The sequence below is a fragment of the Cololabis saira genome, chromosome 2 (genome assembly GCF_033807715.1).
Source record: "Cololabis saira isolate AMF1-May2022 chromosome 2, fColSai1.1, whole genome shotgun sequence".
Lineage (NCBI taxonomy): Eukaryota > Metazoa > Chordata > Actinopteri > Beloniformes > Belonidae > Cololabis > Cololabis saira.
Window position 1 is genome coordinate 27742744 of NC_084588.1, and position 18763 is coordinate 27761506.

General features: G+C 41.7%; 1 protein-coding gene across 1 annotated transcript in view; it reads right to left on the bottom strand.

The window, feature by feature from the left end:
* Positions 1–10199, bottom strand: part of mybpc3 (myosin binding protein C3) — a 33277-nt gene extending 23078 nt beyond the window's left edge. The window contains exons 1-4 of the mRNA XM_061742212.1: positions 10053–10199; positions 4744–5013; positions 2129–2251; positions 255–332 (exon numbers count right to left, since the gene is read on the bottom strand). Of these exons, the coding sequence (XP_061598196.1) occupies positions 255–332; positions 2129–2251; positions 4744–5013; positions 10053–10077 (496 nt within the window). The 5' untranslated portion in view covers positions 10078–10199. The remainder of the gene's footprint in view (positions 1–254; positions 333–2128; positions 2252–4743; positions 5014–10052) is intronic.
* Positions 10200–18763: the final 8564 nt, after the last annotated feature.

An 18763-nucleotide genomic window follows, 5' to 3' on the forward strand; every position in this document is an offset into this window, starting at 1 on the left:
TCACAAATGTTAAGATTTTCTCAACATTTAAGAATTTTTAAGAATCTTTAAGAATTCTACAAAATATCTGCATTGCTACTATTTTACACACTGAATCTCTTGGTATATGTACAAATACTAACCTCTGGACATGAATTTAAACACTTACTGTACTTTTAACACTAAATATCAAGCACCGTTCCTGCACGTTGTGTAATGGGTATAATGCTGTAGGAAACACAGGACCCACAGGTCCTTGTGGTGAAGCCACTCACCGACGGTGACTTCTCCACTTTGTGGTTTCTCGGTGAAGAGCCCAGTCAGGTCCTGTCTGGTGTCTGGAGGGTTTGCCTCTGAACATCCAGCAGTCAAAAGTTAAATAGCACAACATGAGGTTAACTGATCAATATCAAAAAGTGTTGACACAAGTATATCACAACCTTAGAGCCAAATAGGCTTCAACACGTTTGTCCTTGAAGAAGAGTAAGGTCAGATTTTCTTTGCATTTGACCTTAAAAGTCAACCTTTGTTGTAAGTGTTGCAATTGTTTCAACATTACAAGATGCATATTTCTGCTGAAAATGCTGTATGGATGCTGAAATCTTTGCTGAGACGTACAATAGCAGAACTTGATGATATTTCATCAATGTATTTTTACGCAAAAATGTATCCTGCAAGTGACCATCGTGTTTCCCTGACTCCAGACCGCCTGGTTTTAAATACCTTGACAAACGAAAGCAGAGGAGGGAGGGCAGGAGATGAAATCTGATGTCCTGACTGGTATTCATTTCGGTCACTCCAGCGATCATAAACATTTTCTTTTGTTAAAGCCAGTAATCATTCTCTTAATTTTCCTTTCATTTTCACAAAATACCCCGTGTATACCAGCTATTTATGTCTCCACATGTGTGAATTGTGAATTTACAGTCCCTGCCAAAAGTCTTCTCACTCAATCCGGTACTTAATTTACTGATGTTGTGCAACACATTTTTTCACTGACCTTTCCTCTCTTCATTAAATGATCAATATTTCTTCAGTGAACCAAATTTATTTTAGGGTTTTAGCTCTCAGATGAGCCATTTCTAAAACCAATGGATTAATTAAAAGTCATGTTATAAGCTGTTTCTGCAAAATGGATAAGTGACAAGACTTTTGTCAGAGACTGTAGTTTTAGTTAGCTTTAATGAACATTGGATAATACCTACATTATATATTCAATTATTTATAAAAATGTTTAACTGAAGAGCCAATGTGATCCAAGATGATCTTATTTTGTTCTTGTATCATTGTTTCCATAAAGATTTATCTCATAGTACTGATCAGGGTTTTAGCTCAGTAGACTTGACTCATTAGATACTTTTGTTTGGTCTTGGTTTACTGCTTCTCTTTTGCTTTTAAACTCCTGCTTCGAGTTTAGTTTGATTTCCTGTTTTACTTTGAAAGTCTTTACTCCTGGTGTACCACTTCCTTTGTTGATCTGTTCTGTCTTCATCATCTACACGTGCGTCTCTTTTGCTCATCTTATCCTGTGTTTTTGCCTGTTGGTTTGTCGTACTACAGTCTCTTCCCGTTGCCCCTTTTCTGCAACACTTCAAGTGCTTTTTTCATCTTTCCTCCCTGCTCTTTTTATGGATGTATTTTGGATGTCAGATGTCCTGCTCTGTACTGTTTTTTCTGTAAAAAAAAAAAAAAAATTAATGACTCCTGCCTGCCAGTTGCCTCCATTTTGGTTTTTGGGTTCACACCAAAAACTCGTTATAAAAATATATACGTTTCACCCTCATTCAAAAATGAGTGGCTACCTGTACAGTTATAGTGAGGTGTTGCTTCAAATTATCATTTTGGGTAATAACCTGGTTAAGGAGTGTTCATTTTAGTGTCTTTTAGCATTACTCTGCTCACCTGGAGTGTCTCCCCAAGATATATCCCCACTTGATCTTATTATTAGTGATAATAATTAACATAGGAATATAAATGTATGGAATCACGGTATTCAAGATTAAACCTCTCTTGTGATAAACTCAACAGGTCTTTGCTTTTTCATGAACAGCAACACTCAGTTTGTTGCGTTTATACAAATACTTTAAACTGTCTTGTTTTTAGCGTGTTCATGAAAAACAAAGATAAACACGTGCCCAAAGGGACTCACCCTCAGCTGGAGGAGCGTCAGGTGCTGGAGCAGTGCCGTTTCCCTCCGTGGGTGCCGCTGCAGGGGCCGGCTCTGGCTTCTCACTGGATTCCCCAGGTCCATCAACAGGGGCATCAGCTTCAGCTTCAGTGTTATCATCAACACAGAGATATCAAGACACAAGTGAGTGATACCATCTAATAATACCTCTGCCTTTCTGCATTTGTTTTTGAGCATATGGAGATTTTGTGACATTTACACACGTGAGCCATTACACTCATTGGACAGCCTTTTAAGCAGCTTTTTTTTTATTAGATCTTTCCAAGTGCACGTTTATCTCCCAAATATTCTGTTTGTCTTATCACTTCTGAATGGCCGACTAACTTTCCATGTCTTATCAGCTGCCTCTCATGCCTATCCTTAGCGGCAGTCAAGTGGTGGTTACTCACTAGGAAATAATGTGCTGGTGTGAGGGTCAAGGTCACCATTCAGGCCGACGCAGGCAGGGTGGCTATGATATGAGGCACAGACAGCTGCAGCCAGCCCCTCGCTGCACACTGGTCACGCTGCTCTGCTGCCTTTCTTTCAGATTTGTTTATACCTTATTTACACTGACTGACTAATGGGACAAATGTTGCTCTGTGAAACACTCGGCACACACGACAGTGGAAACTACAGTGCTCTGTTGCCAGACTAAAGGATGGTGGGTACACGAGTGACCGGCTCCTAAAGAGTGGGACATTTTGGGGAATTTTTCACAGATTACAAACAACAACAAAAAAGCTGACTAACTAAAATGGAACCAGCAGGTGCCTGGACACAGACATGTAAAAAGGAAATGAACACCGGAGAACAGTGTGTGACACAGATATATGCTTAGATAATTTGTGTCAACTCCAGCATGTGTTTTATAATTTCTAAACTCAAACTTGTAATTTTGAAATTTTCCCAATGGATTTCTTTTGTAATGTGTAACTCTATTTATCTACCTTAACATCCAAGTGTGACTATCTGCCAAAGAAATGGATGCAAAGTTGTAAAAGAAAGTCAGATGTTGGATTGGATAGCATTTTTCCTAATGACTGATTAAAGCCACTGTCCATTACTTTCTACCACCTTACAATGTGGTTTGTGAATCGTGGCAACAGTCAGCATAAAGAGAGCCTTCATTTGTGCTTCTTGAATGTCAATGAAACACCTCAAGTGGTCAGGATCATTATCAATTCTGCAAAGAAGTTAAAAATGCTACCAAATGCTATCCGCCACCTTCGAATCCTTGCTCCACTAACCCTGCGTTCACACTGAAAGCGTCAAAAATCTCCTGCATCGCGCTGCTTGGTGCGTTCACACTGAAAGCAGCAGGTACTGTCGACGGCTTCAGCGGGCGGGGCTAAAGCTGCGCTGCAGAACTGGAGGGAACAGTGTAGCCTACACATATAGCGTGCACATCTTCAGTTTCCTATTTCACCATAGATCACACTTTGGGACGCCTTCTTTATATTTTAGCGTTATTTCCGCGTAGATAAGAGTGAGTTTGATGCTCCTTAACAAGTTTGGTCCACGGATCAACATCAACCGCCAGCGAGCCCTAGCTCCCGGTGAACCATAAATCAGCCTTGAAGGCTGATTAAATCAGCCTTGACGGCTGATTTATGGTTCTGCGTCACACCAACGCAGAGCCTAGGGCGTAGGGTTTGTGGCGACGCACAACGTACGGTGCGCGTCGCCGCGAACCCTACACTGTCAGCTACGCTGTCGATTTAACGCGGAACCATAATTCAGGCTTTGCTGCAGTCTGTCTGCGCTGATCACTGACACACCGGGTCGGAGCGGATTTGGTTTGTGATTAATAAGCACGGATTTTAATTATTTTGCGTTGGATCAATGTAGCAAATAAAATCGTTGGGACCAACCAGCTCCTCAACCATCAGTTACGTGTTTCATGTGAGCAGTTCAGGTAAAAACGGTAGTCAAATCAGCAAAAATGTCATTTTGCTGGATGAAATATATTCATTCCTGATAAAATAAGTTTGTTAGTGCACAGCTATGCTCATGTACGCATGTGAATGAGTGTACGTTTGTGTGTACACGAAAGTACAATCTGCATTGAGACTGCTCGCTTCAGGAATCCCGGTCTGTGATTGGACGCTGTCTCGGCGTCGCTGCTGCTCATTTGCATAAAGTTCAGATTTTTCAACTTCAAATTGATGCGCTGCCTCTGCTGCTCTCGCTGCTCCCGCTGCCTCTCGACGAGCGTTTTCATAGAAAATGAATGGCTGCCTATGACGCCTGTGACGCTTTCAGTGTGAACGCAGGGTAAGGCTTCGCCTAAATTTAACAGTTGAATATTTAAATCATTAAAGGACTTGGTTGAAAAAAAAGAAGTGGAAAATTTCCCAAGATGGTCAGGTGAACCTTCAAAAGCCAACATACATCATGCTTTTTCTCAGAAGTGTGGTTTGTTTTCAGAAAATGCAGAACATGGTGCAAAACATCAAGCACGTGCAGTGCATTGAGTACTTCCTCGGTGGGTTTCTGAATTATGTGCTCTGCTTTGTACTCGGTGCCGACTACACAGCCTGGAGGTGAGTGAGCAGCGACCTCACACGCACAGCTGCAGCATCAAAGCACCATACCTAGCTTTGATACGACCCTCAGCTCAAACTTGACCTTCGACCCACCAGCAATCACTGCATAGACATTGGCATCTTCCTTGGTGATATCTTTTATAGTGAGGGAATGCTTGTTCCCATCAGCAGCGATCAAACATTTGTCGCCACTGGTAATGTCCTTTGAGTTGCATTGCCATTTTACTTTAACATCGGGTTTCTCAGTCTCTGCTTCAAAGACCACGGAGGAACCCTCCTCTGCCTCCTGAGTCTTTGGTTTCCTGGCAAATGCTGAAACTGAAGAGGGCAGGTTCAAAATAAAAAAGAAGAGTAAACACATTAAGCATTAAAGGGGACATATTATGAAAAACGCATTTTTTCTTGTTTTAACATATATAAAGTGGTCTCCCCTCACCCTGCCAGCAGAGGGGAGACAAAATCCCATGAATTTCTGCAAGGTCTCTGACCCCCGCCCGACAGAATCCCCCAGTGTCACGTGATTTTTTTTTTGAGCCGATCCATAGATTCAGCCTCCGCTGCTGAAACCACGCCCACAACCAGCTCTCTCCGCCGGCTGGAGCTTCAGCCATTGTTTAGAAGCGGTGGCTGTTTGAACAGCGAGGGAGAGTAGAAATTAGATTTTGCATCGACACTTACTTTACTTACTTACTACAGAACTACAGATGATCCACCATCTGTTCTCCAAGCTATTTATTAAATAAATGGTCTCTGCTCTTGACCACCGTTTGCTGCAATACACCGACGCAGCCCTACGCCGTACCCTACGGCATAGGGCTGCGTCGATAACGCGGCAGCTCCGTGGCGGGACACGGGGGCTCGTTAACCGAGAAGCAGACGCGCCTGCCAGGGAAGCGCTTCCCCGGCAGGCGCAGATGATCTACAGGTTTGGAATGCTTATGAATGTGGTCGAATGTGGATACAAATTATTTCATAAACGAAGGGGGGAAATATTCGGTTTTAAAAATACCTGGCTACGTGTGGACGGGGTCTAAGATCCGTTTACACCGTGTAACTGAATGCAAGCGTCCGACTATCACGTGTGACATCGGACGCTCTCTGTCCCCGCTGAAACCGTTAAACTCGCGGCCAGTTAGGACAGTCAATACAAAAAAAATAAAGCAATGGATTTTATTTTGTCGCAGAAGCTCCCTGGCATGGGACATATAGCCGGCTGCTCTTCTCCCCGGAGCGAGGCTTATTCTCCTCCCCTGCTACACGTCATTCAAGCAGCCAATCAGCACAGAGCCTCATTATCATACCCCCCCCTTCCCTTAGAATGAAGCACAGAAAAAGGGGTTAGAAGCAGTAAAACTATAGACATGGCCCACATGCTGAATTTCTGATTTATGTAGAAAAAACAAGCTTTAGATTGTTTTTAAGACATTCAAGGCCTGTTTAGAATATACATTAAATGCCATAATATGTCCCCTTTAAGTCTACTCTCTTAATCTTGTAGGCTCTTTGGGTGCTGGCAAATCACCTTATTGAGGAAAATCTGAAAAATATGAATATCCATCCACTATCTATATCCACTCATTCCCATGCTGCCTAATAAAATATAACACATTGATATATAGATAATATAATAGTAATATTTTCAGTCATACTGTGGAAACTGCTGATAAAGTGTGATGGTCGACCTGCACAGGATTTTGTCTCACTTTGATGTTCATTGAAAGTTGGTTCATGATGTCAGAACATCACATATCTGGTGATCTCCTCCCGCAATAATGAATGAAAAACATCCTGAAAACTGCTGTGATTCAAACATAAATGTCACGCCTGAAAAAAGGGCAATGCATGTGCTGTAAATGATGCGTTAAGACCAGAGAGGAAGATAAAGGGAGCAGATGGGTGGGGGCATTTATAACAGAGCCATAACAGCCTTGTGGTAAAAATGCTGAATAGTCTGCATCACTCTGGATGGTGCAAACTGAAACCAACACATTTGCCATGTTGCTGCTCAACCTCTTTACAGACATCTGGCATTAAAATTAGAGTAGATTCAGTATTCTCTGATGTTTTTTACTTCTCACAAGAGAAAACCTAAATCTGAAGCATTCAGCAAGTCTCTAAGGCTTGAAATAAATGTAACTGCACTTCCTTTTCTTGATTGTGGAAGAGGTGTCACCTTTCACTCAGAAAGCTTTGTCAGTTCCAGCAGAATGTTCTTCAGTTTCACATTAATAAACTGTTGCAGCCACATGCAAATCACTGGCAATGCTCAAAGGAGAGTTGATGATTTGCATATAACTTTAACATCCTATAAGCTTGAAGCTCCCCACATGACAGTTTAAATTGACAAAGCCCTTTCAAGCCCTTGTGAATACCGCGACCTGGATGACTGGGAGTCTCCAACAGCATGAGAATAGAAATTGTAAATGTGTACATACCTTTACTGATACTAAAGGTATGTATACATTTAAATGTCTTCACTTGAGTGAATGATGATGCACATGATTGGGAAACTATCTGGATAGGAGGTTCAAAGCTGCATTTCCGTGTGATAAGTGAAATGTTCTATGTTCCCACGGCTCTGATGACCTAACCCTAACTTGATAACCTGACCCTAATTGTAACCTTTTCCTAACCTTAACCATACCCCCTTCCCTGTCCTTGACCATACCCAGTCTCCTTTCCTAAGCCTATCCCCAACACCCTCCCCACCTGTCCAAGCTGCCACACTGCACTCACTATCCACTTGCGAAGACTCAAGGATACATGGAGCCTGTTCCATTCCCCACTTGCACCCTCAAGGATGGGTTTTGTAATGTTGTGCTATTCAAAACACACCATAGCCAATCTCACCATCAATAGCCTTGGAATCTCCAATGGTGCCTCCACCACGCATTACAAAGGTGATCCCACATGTGTACTGGATCTCGACCAGATCTCAGGTGACTGCACAACCCTTCATTTTCATGTCAATGAAATGATGCGTATATGCTTGCATCATTTTGCCTTGACAAGCTCAAGAACCACCTGCATCCCAACTGAACATCAACACAACATTGCAAAGTCAAACACAAATCAGTGACATAAATGATCAATTATCTTACAGGGATCCATAGAATTAGCAACATAGTGTCTCCAACGTTATCTGTTAATTTTTTTCTTTCTTTCCATTGAAGAAGGTGTAAGACATGCTCAGCATTGTTACACTCCAAAACTTGCCGTCTTCAAGAGGGACCTAAAAATAATGTAAGTGGTAGCTCTTATAGTGGATGCATTTAACACGGGTATCATGTGTTTGGAACCATGAAGTATATGTTGGAGCGGTTCAGATGGGAGCTATTTCCATGTTTGAGCGAGGAGTTCACCTTAACGCAAACATAAAAAAAAGAAAAGCCTCCAGGGGCTACAAGTGTGAGTTTAAATATAGGAGGTGCACTTCATGTAGAGTATGAATTCATGGGGCCAACAGGCCTCAGCTGCAGAAGATATGATAGTCAAGGGATTAGGCTGGGACTATTTTTATGATTGTGGAGGCAGAGATGGAAGAATGTCGTCTCCCTCCCGTCATGTTGTCATTCACGCTCATTCTGATTTAACTTTCTGATTTACCTTTCATCTTTATTTTTATGTCTTTAAACTTTACTCTTAAAGTCAGAAAGATTCATTTCATTTTGGAAAACTAAGTCACAGCTCATACTCATGGCTGATAACGTTGATTTCAGCTTGTTTGGGAAAGGTTTTCTGAAAGGTCACAAAATGTTAATCAGATTGTCAAAGCCCATCTCAGTTTGTGGCTTTTGTCCAGTAGTTGATAACAATCACAGTCAAATCAACTTTAATTAATAAAGTACATTCAGAGTATCTTATTAGTTACATTTATGATGTCATTCGGCTTGGATTCAATGATGAGCATCTCAAAGACTACCATTTTTTCTGGTAGCGTAAACAGTGGAAGCAAAGGCTGACTTTGTAATGCAACTCTAATGGGATAAAAAAAAAATCAATAACACCTCTTAACATTAGTAATTTCCTTGTGTTTATCAAGGGAACCAGGGATGGCTGGGAATTGTGTAGTACCCAAATGCTGAGCAAAGGTTAAAAAAACAACATTTGACTTTTTTAGATATTCAGTGCAGTTGTTACATGTCTTAATTGATGTTGATTGCTCTGCCACTGCCTTGCTAAAGTCTTCTTGAAGAGATTTTCTAATTTGGATTAAAAAATAAATACATAAATATTTAAAAAAACAAACTGCAAAAAAACAGGAGAAACTGACTAAAATAAGCTAAAATAATAAGAGTAAAAACAAACATCTAACCTGCAGGATATTAGTAAACCTTGTTATTAAAGTTTCAGACTCAAGTCAGTGTTAATTGTTATTGTCCTCTACTAATCCTCCATAGTGAAGGTCTTAGCGACATTTAGGCACCATCGTGTCATCTGATAGATGAGGCGGTGGCCTTCTCGCGCCACAAACGGGCGTTGACTCATACCATAGAGGAAAAGAAAACTGTTCAAAGTCATTTGTCAGGTTGGAATTCTGTGGAGGCATTTTCGGATTAGTGGATCATTTTGTGAATGTAGTAACGCTAGAAATGTGACGGCATCGGGTTTGCATCAGACAATGTTTCCACCTGGGCCTTGCTGACGGGAACCCGAAACACGGCCAAAACGTTTTGGAAACTCTTTGAAGTCAGGACATGCGATTGCAGGTGGTACGTTCTGATGTTGGCTCAAGAATGTGGCCTCTTACAGCCATGGAATATATTTAAATTAGAGGAGCTGGAAGGATACTTGTACTTAGTCCACTGCATTATCAGGACTTTATTTTAGGCTGCTGGTGTTAGATACTTTAACTAACATGTAGTTTCATATTTGTCTCAATACATTTTATGGATACCATCATTTATGATGTTTAAAACAATTTTATGCATGTTTTTTCCTGTTTTATGGCCAAGAAAGGTCCCAAAAAAATGTTCAATTATGAGAGAATAATGATATAAGAAAATTGTGAATATAGAGGACTGTTATAATGTTCAGTGTTTGTTCAGTGGTGGTTGTTTTAAGCTTTATTTCAGGATATGTACATATAGGTCTCAAGTAAGGACTTTGTTATAGAGGCTTCCGGCTCATCATAGTAGAATATTTTCTCACACAAGTTTAGCAGCATTTACAAGCTGAAGCATCCTGATAACAACAATGAATTAATGTTCTATATGTGACTTTGAAATTAATTACTTTGTTAAAAACAGACGGATTTGACAACAAGTATACCGAGATGATGTCAAGAAATGTAGATGCAATGTCACTAAGTTGTTCCATTCAGAAGGGGTCATGCGTTGTTGAGTAAGGACACTTACCTGGTTTTTTGACTGGCTCTGGCATTGTAAAGGTTCTCTCTCCTCAACGGAGTCACTGAACGGTACTCTGTGTCTGTGTCACGCTGCCTTTAATAGTGGTCCTGTTTCCCGACAGCCTCCCCTCCTGTCATAACCCAACCCACTTCTCCTGGCATTTTTTTCTAGTCCTAACACAACATATAATCCCCCCTCCCCATATGCAGTGAACCAGCTTTTGTCACCTCACCCCCACCCCCAGTCAAATCTGACCCAGAGCTATATATCAACCATCCTTTGCTCAGCACCTCGGCTGAGTGATAGGCCTTGAGAGCCAAGGAAAGGGATGTGAGGCAGCTGTTAAATATAGAACTTTGAATCCAAAGGAAGTATTTGCTCTTGTCACATCTGTGCTACACTCTGTCACGCTCAGCATCTGAGAATGACAACTATGATGCTACAGAGTGGGAGAGCTTAGGGCGTTTCTCCATCTGTATTGGAGTCAATCTTTTGTCTCTAAGCCTCCCTTCTTTTTTGTAACCCACAAGGTGGATGACATCCTTTCATCCAGCTATAACTCAGTTACATGTTTAAAAGTTTTGCTTCAGGAGGAAAAATCGAGATATTGAAGGAATTTGGTGAATTCATGAAAAGCCAAATTTGATCTACTCAGAGAAGATTATGGCAACTTTTGCGGTCAAATACTGTGTGTTCCGTGAAGGTGGAGTGCTGTTGACCTTGACTGGAAATGTAGTCCACCTTACAGTAAATCAGAAATGTGATAAATAAAAACTTCTGATTAGGTGAACCTAATATAGCCATCCAATCAGATTTTGAAGATGAAAAACATTAAACTTCGAACTGTGGGTGAGTCGCAGACTTGGGTAGAGCCTGTTCAGGGATGCTGTAGAAGAGGACAGTTTTGTTGATGGTTGAACCTCAGATTCAAGAGAGACAACGTGCGCTTCCTCCCATCTGTGGAAAACTAAACCAGCTTTATACTGGCGCTTGAGTCCGAGAGAGGGCGTTAGGAATTTTTCCCAAATGATCCACATGTACTTTTTGGACTTGGAGAAGGCCGGGGGCCTTGTCCCTCAGGGTGTTGGGTAGTTTGGACAGTTTGGTTTCCAGTACCAGCGTCAAACAGGATTGCTTCTGGGAGGAGGGTCCAGTTTGATGACCTCAGGGTTCCAGATGCTGCTGGTGTCAATGGGCCACAATCTGGAGCTGAGGTCATGGTTTCCACCATGAGGAGTCACCATGAGAATCACAGTGACTGAGAATCACAGTGACTCCTCCACTTGAGGCAGAAGCTCAAGTGGAGGAGTTTAAGTATCTCACAAGAGAATTGGTGCATAGTCTGTGCTGGCCAGATGTGGTAAATTTTGTTCCTACCATTACCTGTGGTCATGAACTGTGGATGGTGACTGGAAGAATGAAATTGTGGACATAAGTGGCTGAAATGAGTTTTCTGCTTGGGGTGGCTCCTCTGACATATTTACACTGCAGGATTCGAGCTACGTAATCCTGATCAGGAACAAACTGCATTAAAAAAATAAAATAAAAATAAAATAAAAAAAAAAAACTCATGGAATCAGATATTTTCAGACTAGTTTCAGGCCTGTTTCACATGGAATTAAATCAGTTATGACGCGGGTGGGTATGTGCATCTGCCGTCTACGCAGATGGGGAGAATTATCCCCATTAATGCATCTCAGATCTCCTTGAAAATGCAGTGTTGGTCAGTGACGTCAACACTGCAGGGCCAGGTTCTCTTTGTTCTTCTCTGCTTTAAAACAGGCCTAATCCTCTGCTGAGCTCCCAGACTGCTTGAGAAAGTAGTGGCTTAGATAACATGTTCCGATTAGTCTTTTACACAACTTCAAGAATAATGAGGTGGACATGACTCAGGACTTCCATTATGCAGATTAACCTTTTCTAAACCAGCTGACAACACAGCATAAATGGCACATGTGGAACTCTAAAGAGACGGGTCACTGTGTTGATTGAAATAGGTCCATGTACTACAGCCTCTATTGAACCTGTAATCATAGCACCTGTTTTCCTCCCTTTTTCCCCAATTTATCCAGAATCAGTAGCCGAAGTCATCTAACTTGAATACCAAGGTTGTTACACCAGCACTTAACCAGTGCAAGTGCAAATATATATATATATATATATATATATATATATATATATATATATATATATATATATATATATATATATATATATATATATATATATATATAGTATCAGACCGACCTATCAAGACCAGTGTACATACAGGCATATGGGCCCCTACCTGTGGCAGGTGTTTCAGGCATCTCAAGCCGTATGAAGTCCGAAGGCAGCAAAGGCAGACCCATGACCTGTTGGCTGGCCAGGGAATGTCTCAGAAAGAAGTGGTCTGCTCTCTACTCAGCTTGCTGCCCCTACCACCTGGACCTGGACAAGCAGATGGATTGATTCATTGTACTTGATGAACTAGGATATTGTACTGTACAAGACAATACACACTTTCCACACTACTGGTACCCGAGTACTTTGGACTGTATTTGAATTGTACTATACTTTATTTTACTGTTCTACTTACACAACACTATGCTGCACTCTATCTGTACTATATTACACTGCTAACATACTATATTCAATTTGTACTTTACTTTTGAGACATCACAGTTTGGTGTAATATGCTTTAGATATGTTATGAATATATTGTGAGGTCACATCACCTTTTGTTCCTGCAGTTAGATAAACTGTTCCTGGTTAGATTTTTTGAACAGCATTGTACTGAGTTCAGTGCATTTTCTTGAATCTTCCCACCTCTCAGTTCTACATATCAGTTGCAACTTGACCATTGAGGGGAGCTGTTGGCTCTTAAGAGCTGGGACAACAGGGCATCTGGTCCTTTTTCATTTACAGTCTGTTCTGCACACATTGGCAAATGATAACTAATTTCCGGGTGATTTTTTTTTTAAACTTTCATCTGAAGAGTTTAAGTTATTGCATATAATTTAACAGAACTGTGAAGTTATGACTTCCTGTTTTTCAGTTCAAATGGAGATGTGGCCATAGAGAAAAAGATGGTGTGATTTTGATAAACATTTGACAAAAAAAAAACAACAACCTAATTTAAAGGAACTAGAAATGGGCCTCTTGCTTACAAACTTCACTGAATCGCCCTGCAACCTGGGTCTTGCCATAGTAATAAACTTCTTAATAAACATTTTCACCTTTTGTAACTTTGGTTGACCTAATAATGGAATTACATGTCATATAATTGTTGTGCCACAAAGGGGGTGCTGGTTCAATTATTAAAGAGTTATTAATAATTGTCCTTCGATAATTATTAATAATTAATAAAGAAGATTACTAATCAAAATGAATTATCAAAATTAATTAATCAAAATGGGGCACCACCTGACTTATCAGAAAAATAATAACTAAAACAGCAAAATCAGTCTCAAAGTAGCTGTTATTCCATACATGCCAGTCTGTTACCAGGGGTGGCGTTACAGAATAACAGTGAAGGAAGGAGTCCGAGCACAGACCTTTGCAACCAGCAGCTATGACAAATATGTATAAAATAAACACAAACAACTTCTCTCATTCAAATTAATCAGAATTTATTTACACACTGTTACACAAGTGTTAAAAAGATGATAAAACAACACTTAGGATACATTCTGATGGCTAAACTACACAAAAACAACAACTAACTAACAGTAAACACAAACTTCAGATTATATGTGTGTGTGTGTGTGTGTGTGTGTGTGTGTGTGTGTGTGTGTGTGTGTGTGTGTGTGTGTGTGTGTGTGTGTGTGTGTGTGTGTGTGTGTGTGTGTGTGTGTGTGTGTGTGTGTGTGTGTGTGTGTGTGTGTGTGTGTGTGTGTGTGTCACGATGGCTGTTCATACACGTGGTGAGGCAAAAGAAAAGATGGTTGACAAAGTCATCATCCTTCGTCTCATCCAGTGTAAACAAACTCTGAGGCTTTATGGCCAAGATAACAGTGTGCGTGGGTGTGGGGGGTTAGTAGGAGATGATGAGAGGAAAAAAAAGTAAAACCCAAGACACTAGAATAATTTTTCACTCCCGAAAAACCAAGTTCTTCTAATGTTTCCCACACAGAGACGCACCAATGTGGAACTAACTTCACACGTGCGCTCCAGCAACGTGCATGCAACAGCAGACAAATGATAACGCACTTAAACTAATAAACACAGTTGTGACGGGATCAGCGGTCCAGCTCACAACCTACAAGTAAACTTGTTAAATCTGTTAACTATGTTTCTCTTCCCAGACACAAAACAGCCTCTTACGTGGATCTTTGTTGTTGGATAAAAAGGTGATTTGGGCTGGCCAGTCAGCGTTCCTTAGTGAACAGCTGGGTGGTTACGCTCTGCAGGTGATCCTGATAAGCGGCTCTCTCTCTCACTCTTGTTCCTTGTGGATGAGAAGATGCGGCATAGGCACCGCAGCTGGGCCTCCTTTAGCTCCAGGTTGGTCCAAAGCGTTCACGTCGAGGCATGCAAGGGTCCCTTGTTCGGCTAATTTGGGGCTCAGAATGTTTGCGGGTCACTCGTTGCAGCGCTCCAGACTATGGTTGCCATTCCATGGCAACCAGACGCTTCTTCAGTCACGATGATGGAGGAGGCCGGCCCATAGTGTGGTGATCGAACCTGATCACCCCGGGTTTGTTGATCGAGCTGGAAAAGTTAAAAAGGACACAAGACTGAGATAGAATTTAAGAAGCCTCTGCAGAGGGAGAAGTCAGCCTGCTCCGCTGAGTTCTGAGTTCTCTGTGTCTGAGACCAAGTTTTATTGCTTTTCAAAGGGGGAGGATGACCCCAGGTTTTATTGCTTGGTGACCCCCCTTATCTCGTGCCTGGTACAGAATGGTCCTTTCAGTGAAAAGTCAGAGTAAACTCACAATAAGCTCAGCACATACACCCATTCAGTTAATCAGCACATGCAGTTTACATATTCAGTGTGGTTATGAATTATTTTATTCAACATTTCCCCTTTTGATCTCTCCCCAGAGATCACCCTGTGTTTCTTCTTTCTTCAGGTGTCAGGGGTAGACTACCCTGACACCCGTTGGACCGGCCCAGGGGATTATTCTCCCCCTTTGTTGAGGGCTCAGGTCTGATTTCCGCTGCTGCGCCAAATCCAGCCGGATCTGGGGTTCTGATCTTCGTGGCGGGTCAGTCGGGGTACCCTGCGACCAGTGACACCACGTGTCACCTTTCCCGTGGAGTCGAGCGGCGTGAGAGGTCCGTTCTGGGTCCTGTCCACCTCGGCTCCGAGCCCTTTCCTCTGATGACTCTCAGGAGAACCCACTCCGTCTGTGGGGTTGGTGTCTGTCTGTCTCTGGAGTCCCCAACCTGTTTGGAGTAAGCAGAGACCAAACTTTGCAGTTCGGAGAAGTAAGCTTTCTGACCAAGTTGATATTTGTCAGTCTCCGTCAAGTAGGGCGCGTTCTACGGCCCTGGAAACAGTCGTCCGGTCTGTAGTTCGTACGGGGTCAGTCCGTGGCCCGCGTTCACCGAGATCCTCATGGCCATCAGGGCCAAGGGTAGCACGTCCACCCATGTCATTTTGGTCTGTGCACAGATTTTTGCCAATTTAGTCTTCATATTTGCGTGTGCCATCCAGCGTTTTCCAAACGCCTTCATGATCTTACCTACTACACAATACTCAACTCCAGATGATTTAATACATTATTTTATAATTTTATAAGGAAAGGTGTGCAGCAATAATTGTTTCTTTAAGAACATTACTGATTTCTTTCCCTTTGGGCATTGTGTGTACACACACCTAAACAATCCAGACCTGCAAATTGCTCTGTTAAATCCTTTAAGCGGTCAGGGGGTACTTAGGATTGTCCGCTTGATTAACGTTTCCTTTGTGGAAAAAAATGGCGTTTCTAGGCAACAAAAAGTAAAAATCATTAGCTCACACGAAACTACGGCACATTTGCCCAAAATACTGGTCGATGATCAAATTAATTATTACAATAAATGAAAAACATATTCCTTCTTGTTAAGCTCCTTCGTAGTTCACTGTTGAATGTTAAATAAAGACATATCTTCGCCCAGAATAAAGTTGAAAATGGTCTGCCCCAGGGGCTAAACACTGGCATGTTTTCTGGGAATGCCCAGTGAAACAACCCTTCTTGTATTACATAACAACATCCATGAACTTCAAGACCTCCTTAACAATGATCTCTCTAAGATGGATATTTGGATTAAAATGAACAAAATCTCTCTTAATATTAAGAAAACAAATTATATATCATTTAGTGTCAATAAAAAACGAATGAATATGGAAAATCTGGCCTTTAAGATCAAAATAAATGATGAAGAGATAAAGAAAGTAAACTCTAGAAAGTTCCTTTGGGTCCTCATTGATGACTGTCTAAACTTTAATTGTCATATAGATCACCTTGTGCAAAAACTAAATATCTAAATATCTAAAAATCTAAATATGTCGGTCTGCTTTTCAAACCGAGACACCTGCTCCCACGCTCTGTCCTACTCATTCTTTATAAAACTTTGTTTGAACCACATTTAAATGAATTTGATATTATTTGGTGTAATACTTATCCCAGTTATCTAAAAAATTTGAACTTTTACAGAAAAAAAAAATTACTTGTGCCATCTCCTGGACTGAATTTAATTCACCTAATCGCCATCTGTTTGCCCACTGTGGTATTCTTTGCCTTAAAGAATATAACTACTCCCACTAATACTTGTGTAGCCCTCCCAACCAATTCTATTCTATTTCAGCTTAGTCACCGCAAAATCCCTTATAGTTAGTGACACTGGCGGTTCTAGGATTTTTCTGAAACAGGGGCCATTATGGGGCCAAATGTAACCTTCAGGGGCCAACAGTATTAAGCCCCTTTCACATAGGGCGACCGCCGCTGGTTTTCCCATGTGCTAACGCGGCACAAGAGTGGACCGCTCTGCTGGCGAGCTTGGCAGCGCGCGAGAGGCCACCTGCCACGGGCGTTTCACCTGCCTGCGCCTGAATTGAACATTTTTTAATTTCACCGCGCTGTGAGGGCATCTCGGTGCGACCAATAGGAGAGAAGATGGTTGTCATCCTGCTGAGGACCCACTCCCCAACAGGCTGTCAAACTGCTCCCTGTTCAATCTGAAGTAGACCTGGTCATCATGGAGCTGTAGCTCCAACGAGCCTGGATTCCCCCAAATCCTGTCTTCTCATGAGGATTTCATGGACCCTCCTTGCTGCTGCTGCTCATCTCCTCCTCAGAAGAACTAAAGCCAGGGCTTTTCTTTGAAGCAGGGACAGATACATTTTGCAATTTGAGCTGTAGCTACTGTACCTCCAAACGAGTGGGAAAAGGGCGCCAGATCGGAAAAACTTTTTTCGGTTGCCTAGCAACAAACAGTACTGGAGTTGAGGGGGGATGAGGCGGGAAAAAATAAAAACGGTCCAAATCATCCCCCTTTCCATCCCTTATGTCATTTCATCAATGAATGTGCTTTTACTGCTATTTCAACATTTAGAGTCATCACCAGAAAAATAACTTATTTGACAATTTTCACCTGTTTCAAGTAAATTTTCACTTGAAATAAGTAGAAAAATCTACCAGTGGAACAAGATTTATCTTCTCATTACAAACAAAAAAATTTTGTTCCACTGGCAGATTTTTCTACTTATTTTAAGTGAAAATCTACTTGAAACAGGTGAAAATTGTTGTTTTTTCCAGTGATGAGTCTTGTTTTAAGTGTAATGAGATTGTTTTACTAAATTGAGACATTTTAACTAGAAATAAGACAAATATTCTTGTTAAGATTTTGAGTTTTTGATCCATGTTACTTATCCTGTGAAGGACAGAGTCATATTGATAAGTTCAAAAAAGTGTTTTTTATTGTTGTGTTTTGATGTATTTGATGTAAGCCCAGTGGATATTAAAAGCTATGTCATTCCTGCAGTATTTCTGCAGGGGTTTTGGTCACTGCTATTATTTGTAATATATTATATTATTTGTAATCAGCACAAATTATCTGTCCCCATATGATAAAATCCACCATCCCCCCTGATTTTTGTTTTACAACTCGAGTACTGGCAACAAATATGCACGCCTTGCTCTGCGCCAACTCTGTGTTGATTCTGCGCCCACCCGGTCGTGTGCGCGGCGCAAACCGCTTTCTATGTGAAAGCAGCTTTGAGCGGTGAAATTAAAAAATGTTCAATTCGGGCAGGCAGGGGCAGCACAAACCCCGTGGCAGGCGCCCTCTCTTATATAATAGATCCATGCCTCTTGCGCGCTGCGGAGCTCGGCGGCAGAGCGGTCCGCTCTTAAAGAGTGTCCTCCCTAGAGTGCACCGAGCTGTTTCTTCTTCTATTCACTTGTATTGACGCGACAGGCGCCACCACCAGTTTGGGGGTGGAACTGCAGCAATGATCATCAAATTCTCAGCTTGCCCGTTGATTGACAGAACAGGGGCACTTCAGGGGCCAATCAGATTACAGGCGGGGCCTCGGCCCCCATGGCCCCACCCCTAGATCCGCCCCTGGTTAGTGACCCCTGATGCATGGGAGCTGAATTGGAGGGAGCCCACGAAAATATGACAGTTTAACTGAGTTTAATTAACCTTAGAATGTATGACTCTCACTAGGGTCCAGAGAGGCCTGGTTAGCTGATCCAATAGCTACCTTGTCATAATAAACACTCCCATGCATGTAGCTTTAACACACT